This window comes from Mustelus asterias, chromosome 13 (assembly GCF_964213995.1).
Source record: "Mustelus asterias chromosome 13, sMusAst1.hap1.1, whole genome shotgun sequence".
In the NCBI taxonomy this organism is placed as follows: Eukaryota; Metazoa; Chordata; class Chondrichthyes; order Carcharhiniformes; family Triakidae; genus Mustelus; species Mustelus asterias.
In genome coordinates, this window is record NC_135813.1 from 47,034,720 (window position 1) to 47,054,331 (window position 19,612).

General features: G+C 52.7%; 2 protein-coding genes across 4 annotated transcripts in view; one reads left to right on the forward strand and one right to left on the reverse strand.

The window, feature by feature from the left end:
• Window positions 1-19,612, reverse strand: part of anapc2 (anaphase promoting complex subunit 2) — a 105,897-nt gene that overhangs the window by 46,526 nt on the left and 39,759 nt on the right. For 2 of the 3 annotated variants that reach the window (XM_078226688.1, XM_078226686.1), the window contains exons 3-4: window positions 11,962-12,563; window positions 2,896-3,028 (exon numbers count right to left, since the gene is read on the reverse strand). In XM_078226688.1, coding sequence (XP_078082814.1) covers window positions 2,896-3,028; window positions 11,962-12,563 — 735 coding nt within the window. Of the gene's footprint in view, window positions 1-2,895; window positions 3,029-11,961; window positions 12,564-13,726; window positions 13,849-19,612 lie in introns of those variants that run through there. The other variant, XM_078226687.1, reaches the window with a different exon arrangement.
• ssna1 (Sjogren syndrome nuclear autoantigen 1) overlaps window positions 13,934-19,612 on the forward strand; it is a 32,192-nt gene continuing 26,513 nt past the window's right edge. The window contains exon 1 of the mRNA XM_078226702.1: window positions 13,934-14,254. Within this exon, the coding sequence (XP_078082828.1) occupies window positions 14,203-14,254 (52 nt within the window). The 5' untranslated portion in view covers window positions 13,934-14,202. The remainder of the gene's footprint in view (window positions 14,255-19,612) is intronic.

The window sequence follows — 19,612 nt, forward strand, 5'->3', positions numbered from 1 at the left end:
CCTCCATTCCATTATAAGGTCAGAAGTTGATAAGTTCGCTGATGGGTGCACAATGTTCAGCACTATTCTCAACTTCCCAGATACAGAAGTAGCCCATAACAAATGCAGCAAAGCCTGGACAATATCCAGGCTTGGCTAACAGGTGTCAAGTAACATTCATGCCACACAAATGCCAGACAATGACCATCTCCAAAAAAAGACTGAATCTACCTATCGCCCCATGACATTCAATGGTTTCACCATCCTTGAATTCCCCACCATCAACATCCTGGGGGTTACCATTAACCAGAAACTTAACTGGACTAGCTATATAAACACTGTGGTTACAAGAGCAGGTCAGAGGTTAGGAATCCTGTGGTGAGTAACTTACCTCCTGACTCCCCAGAGCTTGTCCACAATCCCTTATCCACAATGTCCACAAAGAGCTTGTCACACAAGTTAGGAGTGTGATGGAATACTTTCCACTCACCTGGATGAGTGCAGCTCCAAGAAGTTTGACATCATCCAGGACAAAGTAGTCCACTTCACTGGCACCAGATCCACAAACATTCACTCCCTCCACCACCAATGCACAGTAGTAGCAGTGCATACCATCTAAAAGATGCACTGCTGCAACTCACCAAGGCTTCTTAGACAACACCTTCCAAACCCACACGTTACCATCTAGAAGCACATGAGCAGCAGGTATATGGGAACACCACCACCTGGAAGGTCCATTCCTTCACTGTCGCTGGGTCAAAATCCGAGAACTTCCTCCCTGACAGCACTGTATGTGCATCTACACCACATGGGCTGCAGCAGTTCAAGAAGACAGCTCACCACCACCTTCTCAAGGGCAATAAATGCCGGTCTAGGCAGCGAAACCCACATCCCTTGAATGGATACGAAATAGAGTTTATCTACCCTATCAATTTCTTTCCAAATTCTAAAAATTTCAATTAACCATTTTTATTCCAGGGAATAAAAATCTATTTATGTTCATTTCACCACATAATCTAACCCTTGGAGCCCTGATAACATTCTGGTATATGTGCGCTGTACTCATACTTGTCTGTAACCAACTGTTGCTCTGAAAAAAAACCTGTTGGACTTTAACCTGGTGTTGTGAGACTTCTTACTGTGCTTACCCCAGTCCAACGCCGGCATCTCCACATCATTACAGACTGAGCCAGAGAGCCACAGCTTTGAATCTCCCTTCAGGCCTTGTGTAGGGAGGGCCGGACACCGCGCCTCCCCCAGCGCTGGCTTCTATGCTGCAACCAGGATTCTGGAAAAACCCAGGGCTCAAGAGTCTGTGTCATTTATCTAAACACATGCATTCTAGGCCGAAAAGATAATAAAATCTTGCAGTTCATTAAAAGATTGTAGCAAAGATATTTTGATGTACAGTATACTCAAAACTGGGTCCACAGGACAAAGGTAGAAATGCTGATAATTTCACTGGAAATATAGAAAAGATGAAGTACATCCCTCAACCACGGGACTTCTCAAAGGACTTTAAAGCCGATGAGGCATTTCTGAAATATAGTCACTGTTGTAAGAAACAGCCAAGTTACACACAGCAAACTCCCAATGCGATCATGGCCAGATAATCTGCTTTTCTGATGTTGTCTGAGGGATAAATATTGACCAGGACATCAGGGACAACTCCCCCATTCTTCTTCAAAATAGTGGCATGGGATCTTTTACATCCACCCGAGCAGGCAAATGGGGCCTAGGTTTAACCTTCTCACCTGAAAGACTGCACCTCCGAAAGTGCAGTGGTCCCACAGTACTGCACTGGAGTGTCAGCTTTGCTTTTTGTACTCAGCCCTGGAGTAGGACTTGAGCCTGGAACCTTGTGACTCAAAAGCGAGAGTGGTATCAACTGAGAAATAGCTGACACTCTGAAAGTGAAGGAGAGCTTATTATTTCAAGCAGGTTCTTTCATCAGAATTGGTACACAATTTTAATTAAAATTGCACCTGAAGCATGATTTTTTTTTGCCCAAATATTGACCTTATCTGCACTCTTCCAGAATTTTCTATTTTGATTTCAGATTTCCAGCTTTCGGTTCCCATTTTAACCTGCACTGGTAGTGCACTGTACCCTGCAGCTCAATGTGTAAGAAGTTTAACAACACCAGGTTAAAGTCCAACAGGTTTATTTGGTAGCAAAAGCCACACAAGCTTTCGAAGCTCTAAGCCCCTTCTTCAGGTGAGTGGGAATTCTGTTCACAAACAGAGTTTATAAAGACACAGACTCAATTTACATGAATAATGGTTGGAATGCGAATACTTACAACTAATCCAGTCTTTAAGAAACAAAACAATGGGAGTGGAGAGAGCATCAAGACAGGCTAAAAAGATGTGTATTGTCTCCAGACAAGACAGCCAGTGAAACTCTGCAGGTCCACGCAACTGTGGGAGTTACAAATAGTGTGACATGAACCCAATATCCCGGTTGAGGCCGTCCTTGTGTGTGCGGAACTTGGCTATCAGTTTCTGCTCAGCGACTCTGCGCTGTCGTGTGTCGCGAAGGCCGCCTTGGAGAACGCTTACCCGAATATCAGAGGCCGAATGCCCGTGACCGCTGAAGTGCTCCCCAACAGGAAGAGAACAGTCTTGCCTGGTGATTGTCGAGCGGTGTTCATTCATCCGTTGTCGCAGCGTCTGCATAGTTTCCCCAATGTACCATGCCTCGGGACATCAATGTGTGACCAGACTCTTCACCACAAACACTAAGGCCCTATGTAAGTTTTCACTGTCTTGATTGGATCATTCCAAGACAAAGAAAATACGCACAGAGACAAGTACATTGGCACACTGGCCAACACCTTCACCACCCACAAAATAAACAGAGAGTCTTGTTATTTAGCAGGTAAAGACAAAGAAATCCCAATTCTGGTACTCTTACCTCCTCCAGCTGGGAGAGAAAGGAGTTCTCATACTCTCCACGACACAATCTTCCCACATGTTCTTCTATCATCTTATGTAAGATGGTAGTGATGGCATCCGCACTGATTCGTTCCAATAGGTTCAGTGAGTGCCTGACAATAGAAATTTAACAACTCAGAATAGTAAGTTTACCCAAGAGAAACATGACCTTTAATATTGATTTATACTGATCCAATCACAGCAAATAGCACAGCAGACTGCTGGACATGTTTTATGACTGATGATTTACACCCATGCTGTTATCTGTCAGGGAAGACGGGCCTAAATATTGATTGATAATTGATTTTTATCTGAAGTAGGGCAAGATCAGCTGGAACTGAAAACATGCGAATGCAAAATAGGAACAAAAGCAGGCCATTCGGCCCCTTGAGCCTGCTCCACCATTCAAAAGATCATGGCTGATCTGCTTGTGTTTCGAATTCCCATCTACCCTGCTAACCTCTGATTTCCTGGCCTAACAAGAATCGTTCTACACAACAAAAACAGAAAATTCTGGAAAATCTGAGAAGGCCTGATCTCATCAATGGAGAGAGAACATAGTTAACGTTTTGAATCTGGATGACTCTTCGTCAGATCTCTGTTCTCTCTCCATAGATGCTGTCAGACCAAGATGTCCGAAGATATGCGGGTTAGGTTGATTGGCCATGCTAAAATTGCCCCTTAGTGTCCTGAGATGCGTAGGTTAGAGGGATTAGTGGGTAAAATATGTAGGGATATGGGGGTAGGGCCTGGGTGGGATTGTGGTCGGTGCAGACTCGATGGGCCGAATGGCCTCTTTCTGTACTGTAGGGTTTCTATGATTTCTATGACCTGCTGAGATTTTCCAGCATTTTCTGTCTTTGTTTCAGATTCCAGCACCTACAACAATTTGCTTTTATCTTAGTTGGTTCCAGAACATGCTGCTCTAAAAAACTGTTTCAAAAGCATTCTATGAACTGCCATCCAGGCTACTACTGCCAATCTGATTTTTCCAGTTTGTATGGAGATTAAAATCACCCATGATTATTGATGTTTCTTTTTCACAAGCACCCAATATTCTCTGGTATACTTTGTCCTACATTGTGGTTACTGTTAAGGGCCTGTAGACCACACCCACTGGTGACTTCTTTCCCCGACTATTCCTCACCTCCACCCAAGCCGGTTCTACATCCTGAACCAAGGTCATTTCTAATTTTGGTATCAATGCCATCCTTGCATAACAGTACAACCCCTCCACCTTTACCGAGCTTCCTATTCTTCTTCAATGTCATATACCCTTCAATATTCAGGACCCATTCCTTGTCATCCTGCAACTACATTACTGGAATGGTTATTAGACCATATCTATATGGTTCAATGTGTGCTACCAATTTATTTACTTTAATATGAATGCTACATGCAATAATTGATCTATCCACCAATCAAGTGTCCTATTGAACTTTTGAGGTTATACCTATTTGCCAGGTCAATTAAAAATATTGCCATAAAACTGTCCCCCTGAAGGTGTGCATTGCAGGAGTGTGTTATTATCTTCAGTAACCAAGTCAGCAACTATTGGCAAGATCCATGCTGCAGGGGCTATTGACGTTAAGTATTTAAATCTACTTGTTACAGTGAATAAGGCAAGTGTTGAACATACTATCAGGCATATCAGCTAATTCTAGATTCAAGAGTTTAAGCTTTAAGTTTAAGTTTATTTATTAGTGTCACAAGTAGGCTTACATTAACACTGCAATGAAGTTACTGTGAAAATCCCCTAGTCGCCACACTCCAGCGCCTGTTTGGGTACATGGAGGATGAATTTAGCATGGCCAATGCACCTAACCAGCACGTCTTTCTAAGTGTGGGAGGAAACTGGAGCACACGGAGGAAACCCACGCAGACACGGGGAGAACGTGCAGACTCCTCACAGACAGTGACCCAGCTGGGAATCAAACCCTGGTCCCTGGTGCTGTGAGGCAGCACTGCTAACCACTGTGCCACCATGCCACCCCAATGCCAGACCAGATAAGGATGGCAGATTTCCTTCCCTAAGGCACTCTTCACTGGCACCAGAGCACGTTTAAACATATATTGATATTTGATGATTTGAGGAGGATAAAATTCAAAAGAAGAGAAATTATATTAAACCTGTATAGAGCCTCGGGGGTCCAGTATGGTGGCACAGTTCTGGCTTCCATATTACAGAAAGAATATCGAAGCACTGGAGGAAATTCAAAGATAATTTATAACAGTTGGGTTTATTTATCTGTAAAAGAGAGGTCCAAGAGGTGACCTGATAGAGGCCTTTAAAATTATGAAGAGGGTCAAAATGGTTGATATAGAGAGAACATGTTTTCACTTATGGAGGACTCTAAAACAAGACACTAATAAATCCAGTAAGGAATTCAGGAGAACCTTCTTTACTAAGAGCGATGGGGATGTGGAACTCACTGTCACAGAGTGGTAGAAGTGAAAACATCTATACATTTAAGAGGAAGTTGGATATTTTTTACTTTTTCCACTTTAGGGGTAAGTGCTGCTAAGGCTAGTGTTTATTGCCCATCCCTAAGGACCGAGAGAGTTGATGGGGAGTCACCTTCTTGAACCACATCCATCTATGTTGTGTGGGTACACCCACTGTGCTGTTCTGTAGCAGTTTGATGCGAGTAAGCAACTTTCTAGGGAATTTCAGAGGCCACTGAGAGTTAACCACATTGCTGTGGATCCGGAGTCACTGTAGGCCAGACCGGGTAAGGATGGCAGAGTTCCTTCCCTAAAGGACATTGGTAAATCAGGTGAGTTTTTACAACAATGAAATTAGATCATTTTTATTAATTTAATTACCCCAGCTGTCATGGTGGGATTTGAACTCACACCTTCAGATTTATGATTAGTTCAGTAACATTACTACTCGTCTGCCGTCTCACATATATCAATACAGGTGTAGGAAATGAATAGAATGTTATATTGATAGGTCTAAGTTAAGTAATAGAGCAGGAGGAGACTCATATGGAGCATAAACACGGATCTCTCAGTTGGACCCGTTTCTGTGCTGAGAAACTTGCTGCATCAACCTCTGGATGTGAACACAGATACCCATCATGTAAGCGTCCTGGTGAACATCAAGGGAGAAATGTTCTCATGTACACTGGCTGAAATTATAGACAAGTTCAAGGGAAACCTTCGTGCTTTCAGATCAGCTGATCGTATCAGCTGAACACAACAGATGCGAGTGAAGGAAGAATTATTGCTGTTAGTGTAGCTTCATCCCCAAAAATTGAGAATGTGGCTGAGAACAATCAAAGTTTCACCACATTGGAAACAAAGTTCAATTTCAATAGAGAAGCTTGTTAGCTAAAGTTACTTGATGTGTACAGCAAATAGGTTTCTCTCCCATATGGGAATTGAGAGCTTTTAAATGTTTAAAATACTGTTTATGAAATCCATTCATTTTGTGTGCAATGTAAATTAGCAGTCTGTGAAGATTGTAACATTTCAAGTACAGGAAGTTTCAATTTGCTCCCGCCTAGTAACAAGGGTGGGACCCTCTTGAAATGTTTTGATAGATCACCACATCAGTTCAAGGGTCAGTGAGCAACAGTTCTTGAACAGTCAGCTGGAATCATAGAATTCTTACAGTGCAGAAGGAGGGCATTCGGTCCATCGAGTCTGTACCGACCACAATCCCACCCAGGCCCTGTCCCCATAACCCCATGCATTTAACCTAGCTGGCCCCCCTGACACTGAGGGCAATTTAGCATGGCCAATCCACCTAACCCGCACATCTTTGGAATCAGTTCTTTAGTCAGCCAGGAAATGACAAAGAGGTAAGGGACAACGACAGGGACAAGAAGAGGTCCCGGTTAAATTAGAAAGCATGAGAAGGGCTGCAGTTATCAAACTTTAAGTGAAGTGGGTTCAAGAGACGCCCAGAAAACATCCACAAAGGCAGCTGAAAGTTGGTAACTCGGTGTTATAGACTGTGCCCCTTTGGAGCATGGGTGCTCCGGTGGTGAGGTGGACTGTTGTTGAAGTTCTCCGAGTTGGAGCCTCTTTTTGGAGAGAATTCCAAGGCGAAATCTTCAACGGTGCAGATTAGAAACCCTCACAAGAAAGACAAAGTTGCAATGAGATTGTCTGGCTCACATTGTGATGAATGTCTGGGTGGGTTATTGAGAAATCCATAGAATCTGTTTTGGTCTTATCTGTCAGCTTGACCATGGTTTGCCCATTAATTCATCTGTACTTCATTCTTAGAGTATCAGACAGATTTTGTAAATTGTTTTATCATCTGAACTGGTGTAGTAATGTCTAGTTTTGTTTAAAAACAGTGGAATTTTGTGGCTTTAGTTACTTAGTAAGCGCCATGAATCTCAAACTTAATTTACTTTTGACAAAATGTTATCCCTCCCAAACCCAATCTCTCTCCCCCGTTCCCCCACCCGACTCAGGGTCTGGCCAAGGATCATAACCGTTCCTTCATGAAGGTGAGATGAAGACCCTGAAACTCTGCCAGCAGCATTGTAGATGTACTGGAATCACAGACTGCAGCAATTCAAGGCAGCCCACCAGCATTTTCTCAGGTAATTAGGGATGGGCAATAAATGTTGGCTTAATTGGTGACACCCAAATCACAAGGAGGTAAAAAAAACGCACTCTCGCTGTTGTGTCAGAGGGTCATGGTTCAAGATCCATGCCACAGAATTGAGCACACAATCTCAGTGACATTTCAGGCAGGTTCTGAACCAGGTAAGACTTTAAACTAAGGCTCCGTCTATCCCCTCAGTTCGATACAAAGGATCCCTTGACAATATTTTAAAAAGGAAGTTATCACACTGTCCTGGCCAACATTTATTCTTGAACTATGAGGAAAATTGTCTTCCATCTTTGGGAACAAATTGCCTGCTTGGTTTCCTACATTGAAACGGTTTTCAACATTTCAATGGTTGTAGAGCGCTGTGGAGACAGTGAGAGGCTGAAAACACAAGTTTTAAAAAATATTTCTGGCTGCCAATCACTCCAACTCAGTCATTACAAACCAACAAGTACATCGGATAAGACAACACAAATCACCTCCCTCACCCACCCCCCAGCCCACCCCTGCCAGAATCTGCGGCATCTTTTGCAAAAACTCAGAAAATTGTACTTACTAAATGCCTAACTGCCACCTGGTGCCAAATCAACACTACAGCAACCTGACTTTACAGGAAACTATTTTTTCTTGCTAGCAAAACAGATTTGTGTCTATTTACTGTACTAATCTATAGTCGCCTGGCATTTTACAATATATGTCTGAATTTTGAATGTTTAAATTCCATCAGTTTGCCAAAACACCATTGTACCAAAGCGATTCTTCTCAAAGTCACAATGACCTTGTACTTGACAATGACAAAGGTGAGCGCTCGATCCACCTCAACCTGCAGCAATTGACACAGATGATCACAGCTCCTAGTTACAGGCACAAGTAGGCCCACATTAACACTGCAATGAAGTTGCTTTGAAAATCCCCTAGTCGCCACACTCCAGTGCCTGTTTGGGTACACTGAAGGAGAATTTAGCATTGCCAATGCAGATAACCAGCATGTCTTTCGGACTATGGGAGGAAACCGGAGCACCGCACGGTGGTACAGTGGTTAGCACAGCTGCCTCACAGCGCCAGGGTCCCGGGTTCAATTCCCGGCATGGGTTACTGTCTGTACAGGGTTTGCACATTTGCCCCGTATCTGTGTGGGTTTCCTCCGGATGAATTATAGAATCCCTACTGTATAGAAGGAGGCCATTTGGCCCATCGAGTCTGTACTGACCACAATCCCACCCAGGCCCTATTCCCGTAACCCCACGCATTTACCCTGCCAATCCCCCTGACACTAGGGTCAATTTAGCACGGCCAATCAACCTAACCCGCACATTTTTGGACTGTGGGAGGAAACCGGAGCACCTGGAGGAAACCCATACAGACATGGGGAGAATGTGCAAACTCCACACAGACAGTGACCCGAGGGCAGAATTGAACCTGGGGACACTGGTGCTGTGAGGCAGCAATGTTAACCACTGTGCCACCATGCAGTGCTCCGGTTTCCTCCCGTAGTCCAAAAGACATGGTGTTTATCTGCATTGCCAATGCTAAATTCTCCCTCAGTGTACCCAAACAGGCACTGGAGTGTGACGACTAGGGGATTTTCACAGCAACTCCATTGCAGTGTTAATGTGGTCCTACTTGTGACTAATAAAAAAACTTAACTTAAACAACACCTCAATTCCCTCCCCAAACCTTTTCATTTCTATATCTCACTTTCCTCCTTTGAGTCAATCGTTGAAATCTGTCTCTTGACAAGCTTTTGGACATTTGGTCTAGTATCTCATGTGACTTGATGTAATATTTTATTTTATAATTCCCCAGCGAAGCATGAAGGGATGTTTTATAATGTTAAAGATGTTATATACATTGCTGCATAAAGGTGACGTTTGGAACAATACGCTGTTGTTTTAGAATTGGTAGGCCATTCACCACAACTTGGAATTTAGGGACATCAAACAGCATTAAGCTTTCATCAAACTGCCAGATCCTCTCATCAGCAATGAGTAAACAGACATCTGGGAGGTGTGCGTTAACCAGCATAGTTCTCACACACCATCTACCTAACTTGCAAAGACCAGGTAATGGTACATCTGTCAATATCAGAAGATATATGATGTTTCAAGAACCTGGGAAAGCTTCAAGTGATTAGGTCAAGCTTTTTATTTCGCTTAAAATGTTCCTCACAGGAAACGTCCTCGGGTGATTGTCGCTGTAAGGATCATTCTGCAGAGTAAGGGTCACCTAACCCAGGGAACCAACTAAGGAGCAGGGTAGAGGATCACACTGCAGGCTTCTATACTCAGCCAACTCGGGAGCTGAAAGCAGCCACGAGGTTGCAAGTCTCTGCATAGTTTTAACTTGTAAATAAACGAGTTGTGATTTCCCTAAACTGGTGAGTGAGCATCTTTACATTTGGCAACAAATATTTAAAAAATGATCCTCAAACTGTGAGTATCCAGTTTACAGTGAGATTGAGAGAAAAGAATATTGACCAAGATGCCCCTCTTTGGACAGATAGATCCATTTGACTCCTCCACTGAGGACTGGACACAATATGTAGAACACCTTGGCATCACTTCCAAGTGAATGAAATGGGTGGCTGGGGGGGGCAAAGCACAAGGCAATTCTCCTGAACGCGTGTGGAACCCAAGCTTATAATCTGATACTTACAGATATGTAATGAACCAGTTTCTGAAGAAACAAAACCATTTGTCACCCGCAAGGATGAAGTGAGTTGCCAAGATGGCATCATACCCTGAGGAGCAAGAGTACTCGTCCCTGTACCAGGCAGACAGCTGCTTCTAATGGAATTACACAGTGCTCATCTGGGCATCTCAAAGATGAAGATGCTTGCTAGATGTTGTGTGGTGGCCTAGCATTGGTGCCAACATCAAGAGCTGAGTCAACACTGTGAACAGTGGCAAATGCAACAAAGGTTGCCTGCTGCAGCCCCGCTACTCCCTTGGGAATGGCCTGGCCGGCCATGGGTATGAGTCCATATTAATTATGTTGGTCCATTCATGGGCACAATGTTTCTGCTCATCGTTGTTGCACACCCTAAAGGGGATGGACATTTTTGAGGTGAAGTCTTCTACAATGCATACTATCATTGAAAGATTATGCGACCACCACTCAATGGTACAAAGCACATTAGAACTGCGTAATACCACTCAGCATCCAATGGACTAGCTGAATGAGCTGTCCAAACTTTTAAATCTGGCCTAACAGAAGCAGTCAGGAGGAACTCTGGAGACCAGAAACTCATGCTTCCGTCTTGACTACCAGACCACTCCACATGCAATAACGGGAGTCCCACCAGCAGGGTTATTGACAACCCATCATCTCAGAACAAGACTGGGCTGCCTGTTTCCAAATTTGCCAGGGAGGGTAGAGGCCAGCCAAAGTAGTCAGAAGGCAAGTCATGATTCATGCCAGTCAACATAGTTGTTTACGATAGGAGACACTGTGTATGAGGGGAATTTTGGTAATGGGTCGAGTTGGGTCCCTGGAGTCATTGTCTCTATAACTGGATCTCTGTCGTATCAAGTGGAATTAGTAGAAGGAAGGATTGTCCCAAAACACATAGACCACTTGAGAAAAAGAGAGATACCCCAGCAGCCAGTTTTACCATCAGGAAGTATATTGCCATCAGGAAATGTTGCCGACTGTTTTAGCACTGAAGTACCTGGTCATCGTGTGGCAGGCACAACCTGCATTTTCACAGAAACAGATAGAAGTGAACTGCCTGTGCTGGAAGAAGTGCCTGTCATTGTGGTTTCAGCTAACAGTAATCCTGTGGAAGTGTCCCAGACGAAGGAGTTACAAGACATATTTATAATTGACTAAATTCACCTGACCTAAATTCACTTCACCTGACGAAGGAGCAGCGCTCCAGAAGCTTGCAATTTCAAATAAACCTGTTGGACTATAACCTGGTGTCATGTGACCTCTAATTTTGTCCACCCCAGTCCAACACCAGCATCTCCACATCTGAGGCTACAAGCCTTTTTATAATTTTAAACTGTAACTAAATATGAGTTGTGTTTCCCTAAACTGGTGAAGGAGCATCTATACAGCTCCCAAACTGACAGTGCGTTCCAAACAGCACAGGTTCAATTCCCGTAGCAGCTGAGGTTATTCCTGAAGGCTCTGCTTTCTCAACTTTACCCCTCTCCTGAGGTGTGGTGATCCTCAGGTTAAATCACCACTAGTCAGCTCTCCCTCTCAAAGCCTATGGCCATCTGAGACTATGGCGACTTTCCCCTTGCCTCCCAAAGTGCACAAAAATACAACATTTTTTAATCTACTGAAACCTCTTTTGCAGTTGTCGCACTATCATATTGCATAATTCACTCAAATTATGTTTTTTCCATAACTTCTGTAATTTAATGCTAACAATCAATGACCATGGGTATTCCAGTGGCTGTTTACTAAAGGCTGCAACTGGCACATGGCTAAAATTGTGGACCAAAGCTTGGTACTTACAATACGTGATTGACCTTTGCAAACTGCTCCACTGCAGTGGCACACCAGCACTGCTCCTTCACTGCACTACAGCCTGTACAGCTCAGTAGTTCCATATCATCGACAGCACACTCATCTTCTTCTTCACTCATGCTATCTCCATTCCTCAGTGTCTTGTCTTGGTGTACATAAATACTGAAAGCACGAGTGTAAAACTCGTGTATAATTTCCTGGAAAGATTGCATAGTTGAGAAGAATAACACGGCTTTAATCATGGTGTAGACTTTGTCTTTCAGTGTTCCAGGTCCTACACTGTTAATTAGTCCAGCCTCAATCCAGGACTCTAAATGTTTCAGGCTGCGCAGATAGGGTGCTAAACTTTGATCCAACATACTGAAGGCATCATACAGGAGCTTTGAGCGCCGTTGTTCTGTTACCATGTTCTCCCTTTGTGTGAGAAAGTCCCAGAACTCTGCTGCAATGTTCCTCTGAAGGTCTACCTGCAAGACTTCCATAAACCATTCCACCACCACTGAGTTCAGACCATAATGCCGTAAAGTTTCCAGTGCAGCAAGAAGATCATCCTCCACAAACTCACCATCACTTCCCAATCCAGAAGCTTCCTGAAAAACAAATACATTTATAAGCATAAAAAAATCTATACCTTCTCTTCTCCTCAGCATCTTTCACTATTTGTACCACTTCAAGACTATATTTTATGTCAAATTTACACAAATTGTTTGATTAAAATGGTTGTGTCACACTGCTGTTCCAGCTATTTGAATCTTAAAGGCAGAATTCACTATTGCATCCTTATCAAATAGCTTTGGGGGCATTACACCAAAACGGAATACATTGCTTTCTGCATTAACAAATGTGTAGCTAGTGACAATATCACCTTTCAAGGGACTGCTCTCAACTTGTAGGATAGAGCAGGTGTTATCATCCATTGGGTCAGAAAAGGCAAAAGGCATTTGATTTTTTTAAAAACTAGTAACTGACTGAGCTGAATTCAACCTCAACTGTGTGACATGAACATAAACCAATGTTTATCAGAGTTCACATCAGCAAGTTGCTGACAATTGAGGATTCTCTGGTGTTAGAGCACAGCTTGCCTCCTGGACTTGCAGAATCTCACTGGCTGTCCTGTCTGGAGACAATACACATCTCTTTAACCTGTGCTTAATGCTCCCTCCACTCACATTGTCTATCTTTAAGACCTGGTTGGTTGTAGAGATTCGCATTCTAATCAGTATTCTGTAACTTGATTTTGTGTCTCTGTGCCCTGTTTGAGAGCACATTTCCACTCCATCTGACGAAGGAGCAGCGCTCCGAAAGCTAATGGCATTTGCTACCAAATAAACGTGTTGGACTTTAACCTGGTGTTGTTAAAACTCTTACTGTGTTAGAGCACAGGGCAGAGGGAACACAGGTTAGCTAAGATATACTGATGGGGGAAACACAACAGAATCAGGGAGAGCTGGGGGGGGGCAATGGGGGAGAGCAGGGGAGAAGGAGCAATGGGGGAAGAGCAGGGGGAGAAGGGGCAATGGGGACAGCAAAGGCAATGGGGGGAGGGGCAATGGGGGGGAGCCGGGAATAATTGCACTGAGGAAGGGGAGCAGCTGATGTTTTTGTTTCACTCGAAGCCGAAGTTTAAATTCCGGATCTTCCCTCAGAAAATCCACTCATTCCAGCGGCTGCAACTTGACAACTAATCAACCCGGATAACAACAGCGACCCCTCCTTTCCCAAGCTGTTAAACAGTAATTAGGCTCCCGGTTACCAGGCCGAGTGCAGAGAGGGGCGCAAGGACCGCGCTCAGCCTGTTCCAGGCTGCGGACAGGCTCGGCCCACAACCTTCCACCGCCGCCATGGCGCTCAGTGCCGGCAGGCCAGGGAGGCGCATGCGCGATGCCGGCGGAGCAACTAACCGGGACAGCTATGCGCATGCGTGAAAATAGACGACTTCTTATTTCTGACGCTGCCGATCAGTATTATCAGGAAAGTTGTTATGAATCGCGATTAGAATTACTGCAACTAAACTGATGGAGCTTTCTCAGGCAGGATCACAAGAAATAGACTGAAGCGATGACACCACGCTGTCGCAGGGAACATGCGTCACAAGCTCCACTCACATGTTGCAGGTTGATGACGTGAGGAGAGCGCGAGCGAACTCCTGTTGCCGGGAGACAGGACCCGGGCAGCGGGACTGAGCGGAGCGGCGGCCGGACTGACCCGCACCCAGCGCGGGGAGCCGCCATGTCCCAGCAGGGGGCCGCGCTGCAGAGCTACAACAATGAACTGGTTAAATGTAAGGGGGAGGATGGGGGGGGGCCGAGCGAGGGAGGGGGAGGATGGGGGGGGCTGAGCGAGGGAGGGGGAGGATGGGGGGGGTTGAGCGAGGGAGGGGGAGGATGGGGGGGGTTGAGCGAGGGAGGGGGAGGATGGGGGGGGTTGAGCGAGGGAGGGGGAGGATGGGGGGGGCTGAGCGAGGGAGGGGGAGGATGGGGGGGGACTGAGCGAGGGAGAGAGGGGGAGGATGGGGGGGGCTGAGAGGGGGAGGATGGGGGGGGCTGAGAGGGGGAGGATGGGGGGGGCTGAGCGAGGGAGGATGGGGGGGGCTGAGCGAGGGAGGGGGAGGATGGGGGGGCTGAGCGAGGGAGGGGGAGGATGGGGGGGGCTGAGCGGGGGAGGATGGGGGGGGCTGAGCGGGGGAGGATGGGGGGGGCTGAGCGGGGGAGGATGGGGGGGGCTGAGCGGGGGAGGATGGGGGGGGCTGAGCGGGGGAGGATGGGGGGGGCTGAGCGGGGGAGGATGGGGGGGGCTGAGCGGGGGAGGATGGGGGGGGCAGAGCGGGGGGGCTGAGGGGGGGAGGATGGGGGGGGCTGAGTGGGGGAGGATGGGGGGTGCTGAGCGGGGGAGGATGGGGGGGGCTGAGCGGGGGAGGATGGGGGGGGCTGAGCGAGGGAGGATGGGGGGGGCTGAGCGACGGAGGGGGAGGATGGGGGGGGGCTGAGCGAGGGAGGGGGAGGATGGGGGGGGGCTGAGCGAGGGAGAGAGGGGGAGGATGGGGGGGGGCTGAGCGAGGGGGAGGATGGGGGGGGCTGAGAGGGGGAGGATGGGGGGGGGCTGAGAGGGGGAGGATGGGGGGGGGCTGAGAGGGGGAGGATGGGGGGGGCTGAGAGGGGGAGGATGGGGGGGGCTGAGAGGGGGAGGATGGGGGGGCTGAGCGAGGGAGGATGGGGGGGCTGAGCGAGGGAGGATGGGGGGGCTGAGCGAGGGAGGGGGAGGATGGGGGGGCTGAGCGAGGGAGGGGGAGGATGGGGGGGGCTGAGCGAGGGAGGGGGAGGATGGGGGGGGCTGAGCGAGGGAGGGGGAGGATGGGGGGGGCTGAGCGAGGGAGGGGGAGGATGGGGGGGGCTGAGCGAGGGAGGGGGAGGATGGGGGGGGCTGAGCGAGGGAGGGGGAGGATGGGGGGGGCTGAGCGAGGGAGGGGGAGGATGGGGGGGGCTGAGCGAGGGAGGGGGAGGATGGGGGGGGCTGAGCGAGGGAGGGGGAGGATGGGGGGGCTGAGCGAGGGAGGGGGAGGAGGGGGAGGATGGGGGGGCTGAGCGAGGGAGGGGGAGGATGGGGGGGGCTGAGCGAGGGAGGGGGAGGATGGGGGGGGCTGAGCGAGGGAGGGGGAGGATGGGGAGGATGGGGGGGGCTGAGCGAGGGAGGGGGAGGATGGGGGGGGCTGAGCGAGGGAGGGGGAGGATGGGGGGGGCTGAGCGAGGGAGGGGGAGGATGGGGGGGGCTGAGCGAGGGAGGGGGAGGATGGGGGGGGCTGAGCGAGGGAGGGGGAGGATGGGGGGGGCTGAGCGAGGGAGGGGGAGGATGGGGGGGGCTGAGCGAGGGAGGGGGAGGATGGGGGGGGCTGAGCGAGGGAGGGGGAGGATGGGGGGGGCTGAGCGAGGGAGGGGGAGGATGGGGGGGGCTGAGCGAGCGAGAGAGGGGGAGGATGGGGGGGGCTGAGAGGGGGAGGATGGGGGGGGGCTGAGAGGGGGAGGATGGGGGGGGGGCTGAGAGGGGGAGGATGGGGGGGGCTGAGAGGGGGAGGATGGGGGGGGCTGAGCGAGGGAGGGGGAGGATGGGGGGGGCTGAGCGAGGGAGGGGGAGGATGGGGGGGGCTGAGCGAGGGAGGGGGAGGATGGGGGGGCTGAGCGAGCGAGAGAGGGGGAGGATGGGGGGGGCTGAGAGGGGGAGGATGGAGGGGGGCTGAGAGGGGGAGGATGGGGGGGGGGCTGAGAGGGGGAGGATGGGGGGGGCTGAGAGGGGGAGGATGGGGGGGGGCTGAGAGGGGGAGGATGGGGGGGGCTGAGAGGGGGAGGATGGGGGGGGGCTGAGAGGGGGAGGATGGGGGGGGCTGAGAGGGGGAGGATGGGGGGGGGCTGAGAGGGGGAGGATGGGGGGGGGCTGAGAGGGGGAGGATGGGGGGGGGCTGAGAGGGGGAGGATGGGGGGGGGCTGAGAGGGGGAGGATGGGGGGGGGCTGAGAGGGGGAGGATGGGGGGGGCTGAGAGGGGGAGGATGGGGGGGGCTGAGAGGGGGAGGATGGGGGGGGCTGAGAGGGGGAGGATGGGGGGGGCTGAGAGGGGGAGGATGGGGGGGGCTGAGAGGGGGAGGATGGGGGGGGCTGAGAGGGGGAGGATGGGGGGGGCTGAGAGGGGGAGGATGGGGGGGGCTGAGAGGGGGAGGATGGGGGGGGCTGAGAGGGGGAGGATGGGGGGGGCTGAGAGGGGGAGGATGGGGGGGCTGAGCGAGGGAGGGGGAGGATGGGGGGGGCTGAGCGAGGGATGGGGGGGCTGAGCGAGGGAGAGAGGGGGAGGATGGGGGGGCTGAGAGGGGGAGGATGGGGGGGCTGAGAGGGGGAGGATGGGGGGGCTGAGAGGGGGAGGATGGGGGGGCTGAGAGGGGGAGGATGGGGGGGCTGAGAGGGGGAGGATGGGGGGGCTGAGAGGGGGAGGATGGGGGGGCTGAGAGGGGGAGGATGGGGGGGCTGAGAGGGGGAGGATGGGGGGGCTGAGAGGGGGAGGATGGGGGGGCTGAGAGGGGGAGGATGGGGGGGCTGAGAGGGGGAGGATGGGGGGGCTGAGAGGGGGAGGATGGGGGGGCTGAGAGGGGGAGGATGGGGGGGCTGAGAGGGGGAGGATGGGGGGCTGAGAGGGGGAGGATGGGGGGGCTGAGAGGGGGAGGATGGGGGGGCTGAGAGAGGAGGATGGGGGGGCTGAGAGGGGGAGGATGGGGGGGCTGAGAGGGGGAGGATGGGGGGCTGAGAGGGGGAGGATGGGGGGCTGAGAGGGGGAGGATGGGGGGCTGAGAGGGGGAGGATGGGGGGGCTGAGCGAGGGAGGGGGAGGATGGGGGGGGCTGAGCGAGGGAGGGGGAGGATGGGGGGGGGCTGAGCGAGGGAGGGGGAGGATGGGGGGGGCTGAGCGAGGGAGGGGGAGGATGGGGGGGCTGAGCGAGGGAGGGGGAGGATGGGGGGGGCTGAGCGAGGGAGGGGGAGGATGGGGGGGGCTGAGCGAGGGAGGGGGAGGATGGGGGGGCTGAGCGAGGGAGGGGGAGGATGGGGGGGCTGAGCGAGGGAGGGGGAGGATGGGGGGGCTGAGCGAGGGAGGGGGAGGATGGGGGGGGCTGAGCGAGGGAGGGGAGGATGGGGGGGGCTGAGCGAGGAGGGGGAGGATGGGGGGGCTGAGCGAGGGAGGGGGAGGATGGGGGGGCTGAGCGAGAGAGGGGAGGATGGGGGGGGCTGAGCGAGGGAGAGAGGGGGAGGATGGGGGGGGCTGAGCGAGGGAGAGAGGGGGAGGATGGGGGGGGCTGAGAGGGGGAGATGGGGGGGGCTGAGAGGGGGAGGATGGGGGGGGCTGAGAGGGGGAGGATGGGGGGGGCTGAGAGGGGGAGGATGGGGGGGGGCTGAGAGGGGGAGGATGGGGGGGCTGAGAGGGGGAGGATGGGGGGGCTGAGAGGGGGAGGATGGGGGGCTGAGAGGGGGAGGATGGGGGGCTGAGAGGGGGAGGATGGGGGGGCTGAGAGGGGGAGGATGGGGGGGCTGAGAGGGGGAGGATGGGGGGGCTGAGAGGGGGAGGATGGGGGGCTGAGAGGGGGAGGATGGGGGGCTGAGAGGGGGAGGATGGGGGGGCTGAGAGGGGGAGGATGGGGGGGCTGAGAGGGGGAGGATGGGGGGGCTGAGAGGGGGAGGATGGGGGGGCTGAGAGGGGGGAGGATGGGGGGCTGAGAGGGGGAGGATGGGGGGCTGAGGGGGAGGATGGGGGCTGGGGAGGATGGGGGGCTGAGAGGGGGAGGATGGGGGGGCTGAGAGGGGGAGGATGGGGGGGCTGAGCGAGGGAGGGAGGGGGGCTGAGCAGGGAGGGGAGGGATGGGGGGGCTGAGCGAGGGAGGGGGAGGAGGGGGGGGCTGAGCGAGGGAGGGGGAGGATGGGGGGGCTGAGCGAGGGAGGGGGAGGATGGGGGGGCTGAGCGAGGGAGGGGGAGGATGGGGGGGCTGAGCGAGGGAGGGGGAGGATGGGGGGGGCTGAGCGAGGGAGGGGGAGGATGGGGGGGCTGAGCGAGGGAGGGGGAGGATGGGGGGGCTGAGCGAGGGAGGGAGAGGATGGGGGGGGCTGAGCGAGGGAGGGAGAGGATGGGGGGGCTGAGAGGGGAAGGATGGGGGGGGCTGAGAGGGGGTGGGATGGGGGGGCTGAGCGAGGGAGGGGGAGGATGGGGGGGGGGCTGAGCGAGGGATGGCTGAGCGAGGGATGGGGGGGGCTGAGCGAGGGATGGGGGGGGCTGAGCGAGGGAGAGAGGGGGAGGATGGGGGGGCTGAGAGGGGGAGGATGGGGGGGGCTGAGAGGGGGAGGATGGGGGGGGCTGAGAGGGGGAGGATGGGGGGGGCTGAGAGGGGGAGGATGGGGGGGGCTGAGAGGGGGAGGATGGGGGGGGGCTGAGAGGGGGAGGATGGGGGGGGGCTGAGAGGGGGAGGATGGGGGGGGGCTGAGAGGGGGAGGATGGGGGGGGGCTGAGAGGGGGAGGATGGGGGGGGCTGAGAGGGGGAGGATGGGGGGTGCTGAGAGGGGGAGGATGGGGGGTGCTGAGAGGGGGAGGATGGGGGGGGCTGAGAGGGGAGGATGGGGGGGGCTGAGAGGGGAGGATGGGGGGGGCTGAGAGGGGGAGGATGGGGGGGGCTGAGAGGGGGAGGATGGGGGGGGCTGAGAGGGGGAGGATGGGGGGGGGCTGAGAGGGGGAGGATGGGGGGGGGCTGAGAGGGGGAGGATGGGGGGGGCTGAGAGGGGGAGGATGGGGGGGACTGAGAGGGGGAGGATGGGGGGGGCTGAGAGGGGGAGGATGGGGGGGGCTGAGAGGGGGAGGATGGGGGGGGCTGAGAGGGGGAGGATGGGGGGGGCTGAGAGGGGGAGGATGGGGGGGCTGAGCGAGGGATGGGGGGGCTGAGCGAGGGAGAGAGGGGGAGGATGGGGGGGCTGAGAGGGGGAGGATGGGGGGGCTGAGAGGGGGAGGATGGGGGGCTGAGAGGGGGAGGATGGGGGGGCTGAGAGGGGGAGGATGGGGGGCTGAGAGGGGGAGGATGGGGGGGCTGAGAGGGGGAGGATGGGGGGCTGAGAGGGGGGAGGATGGG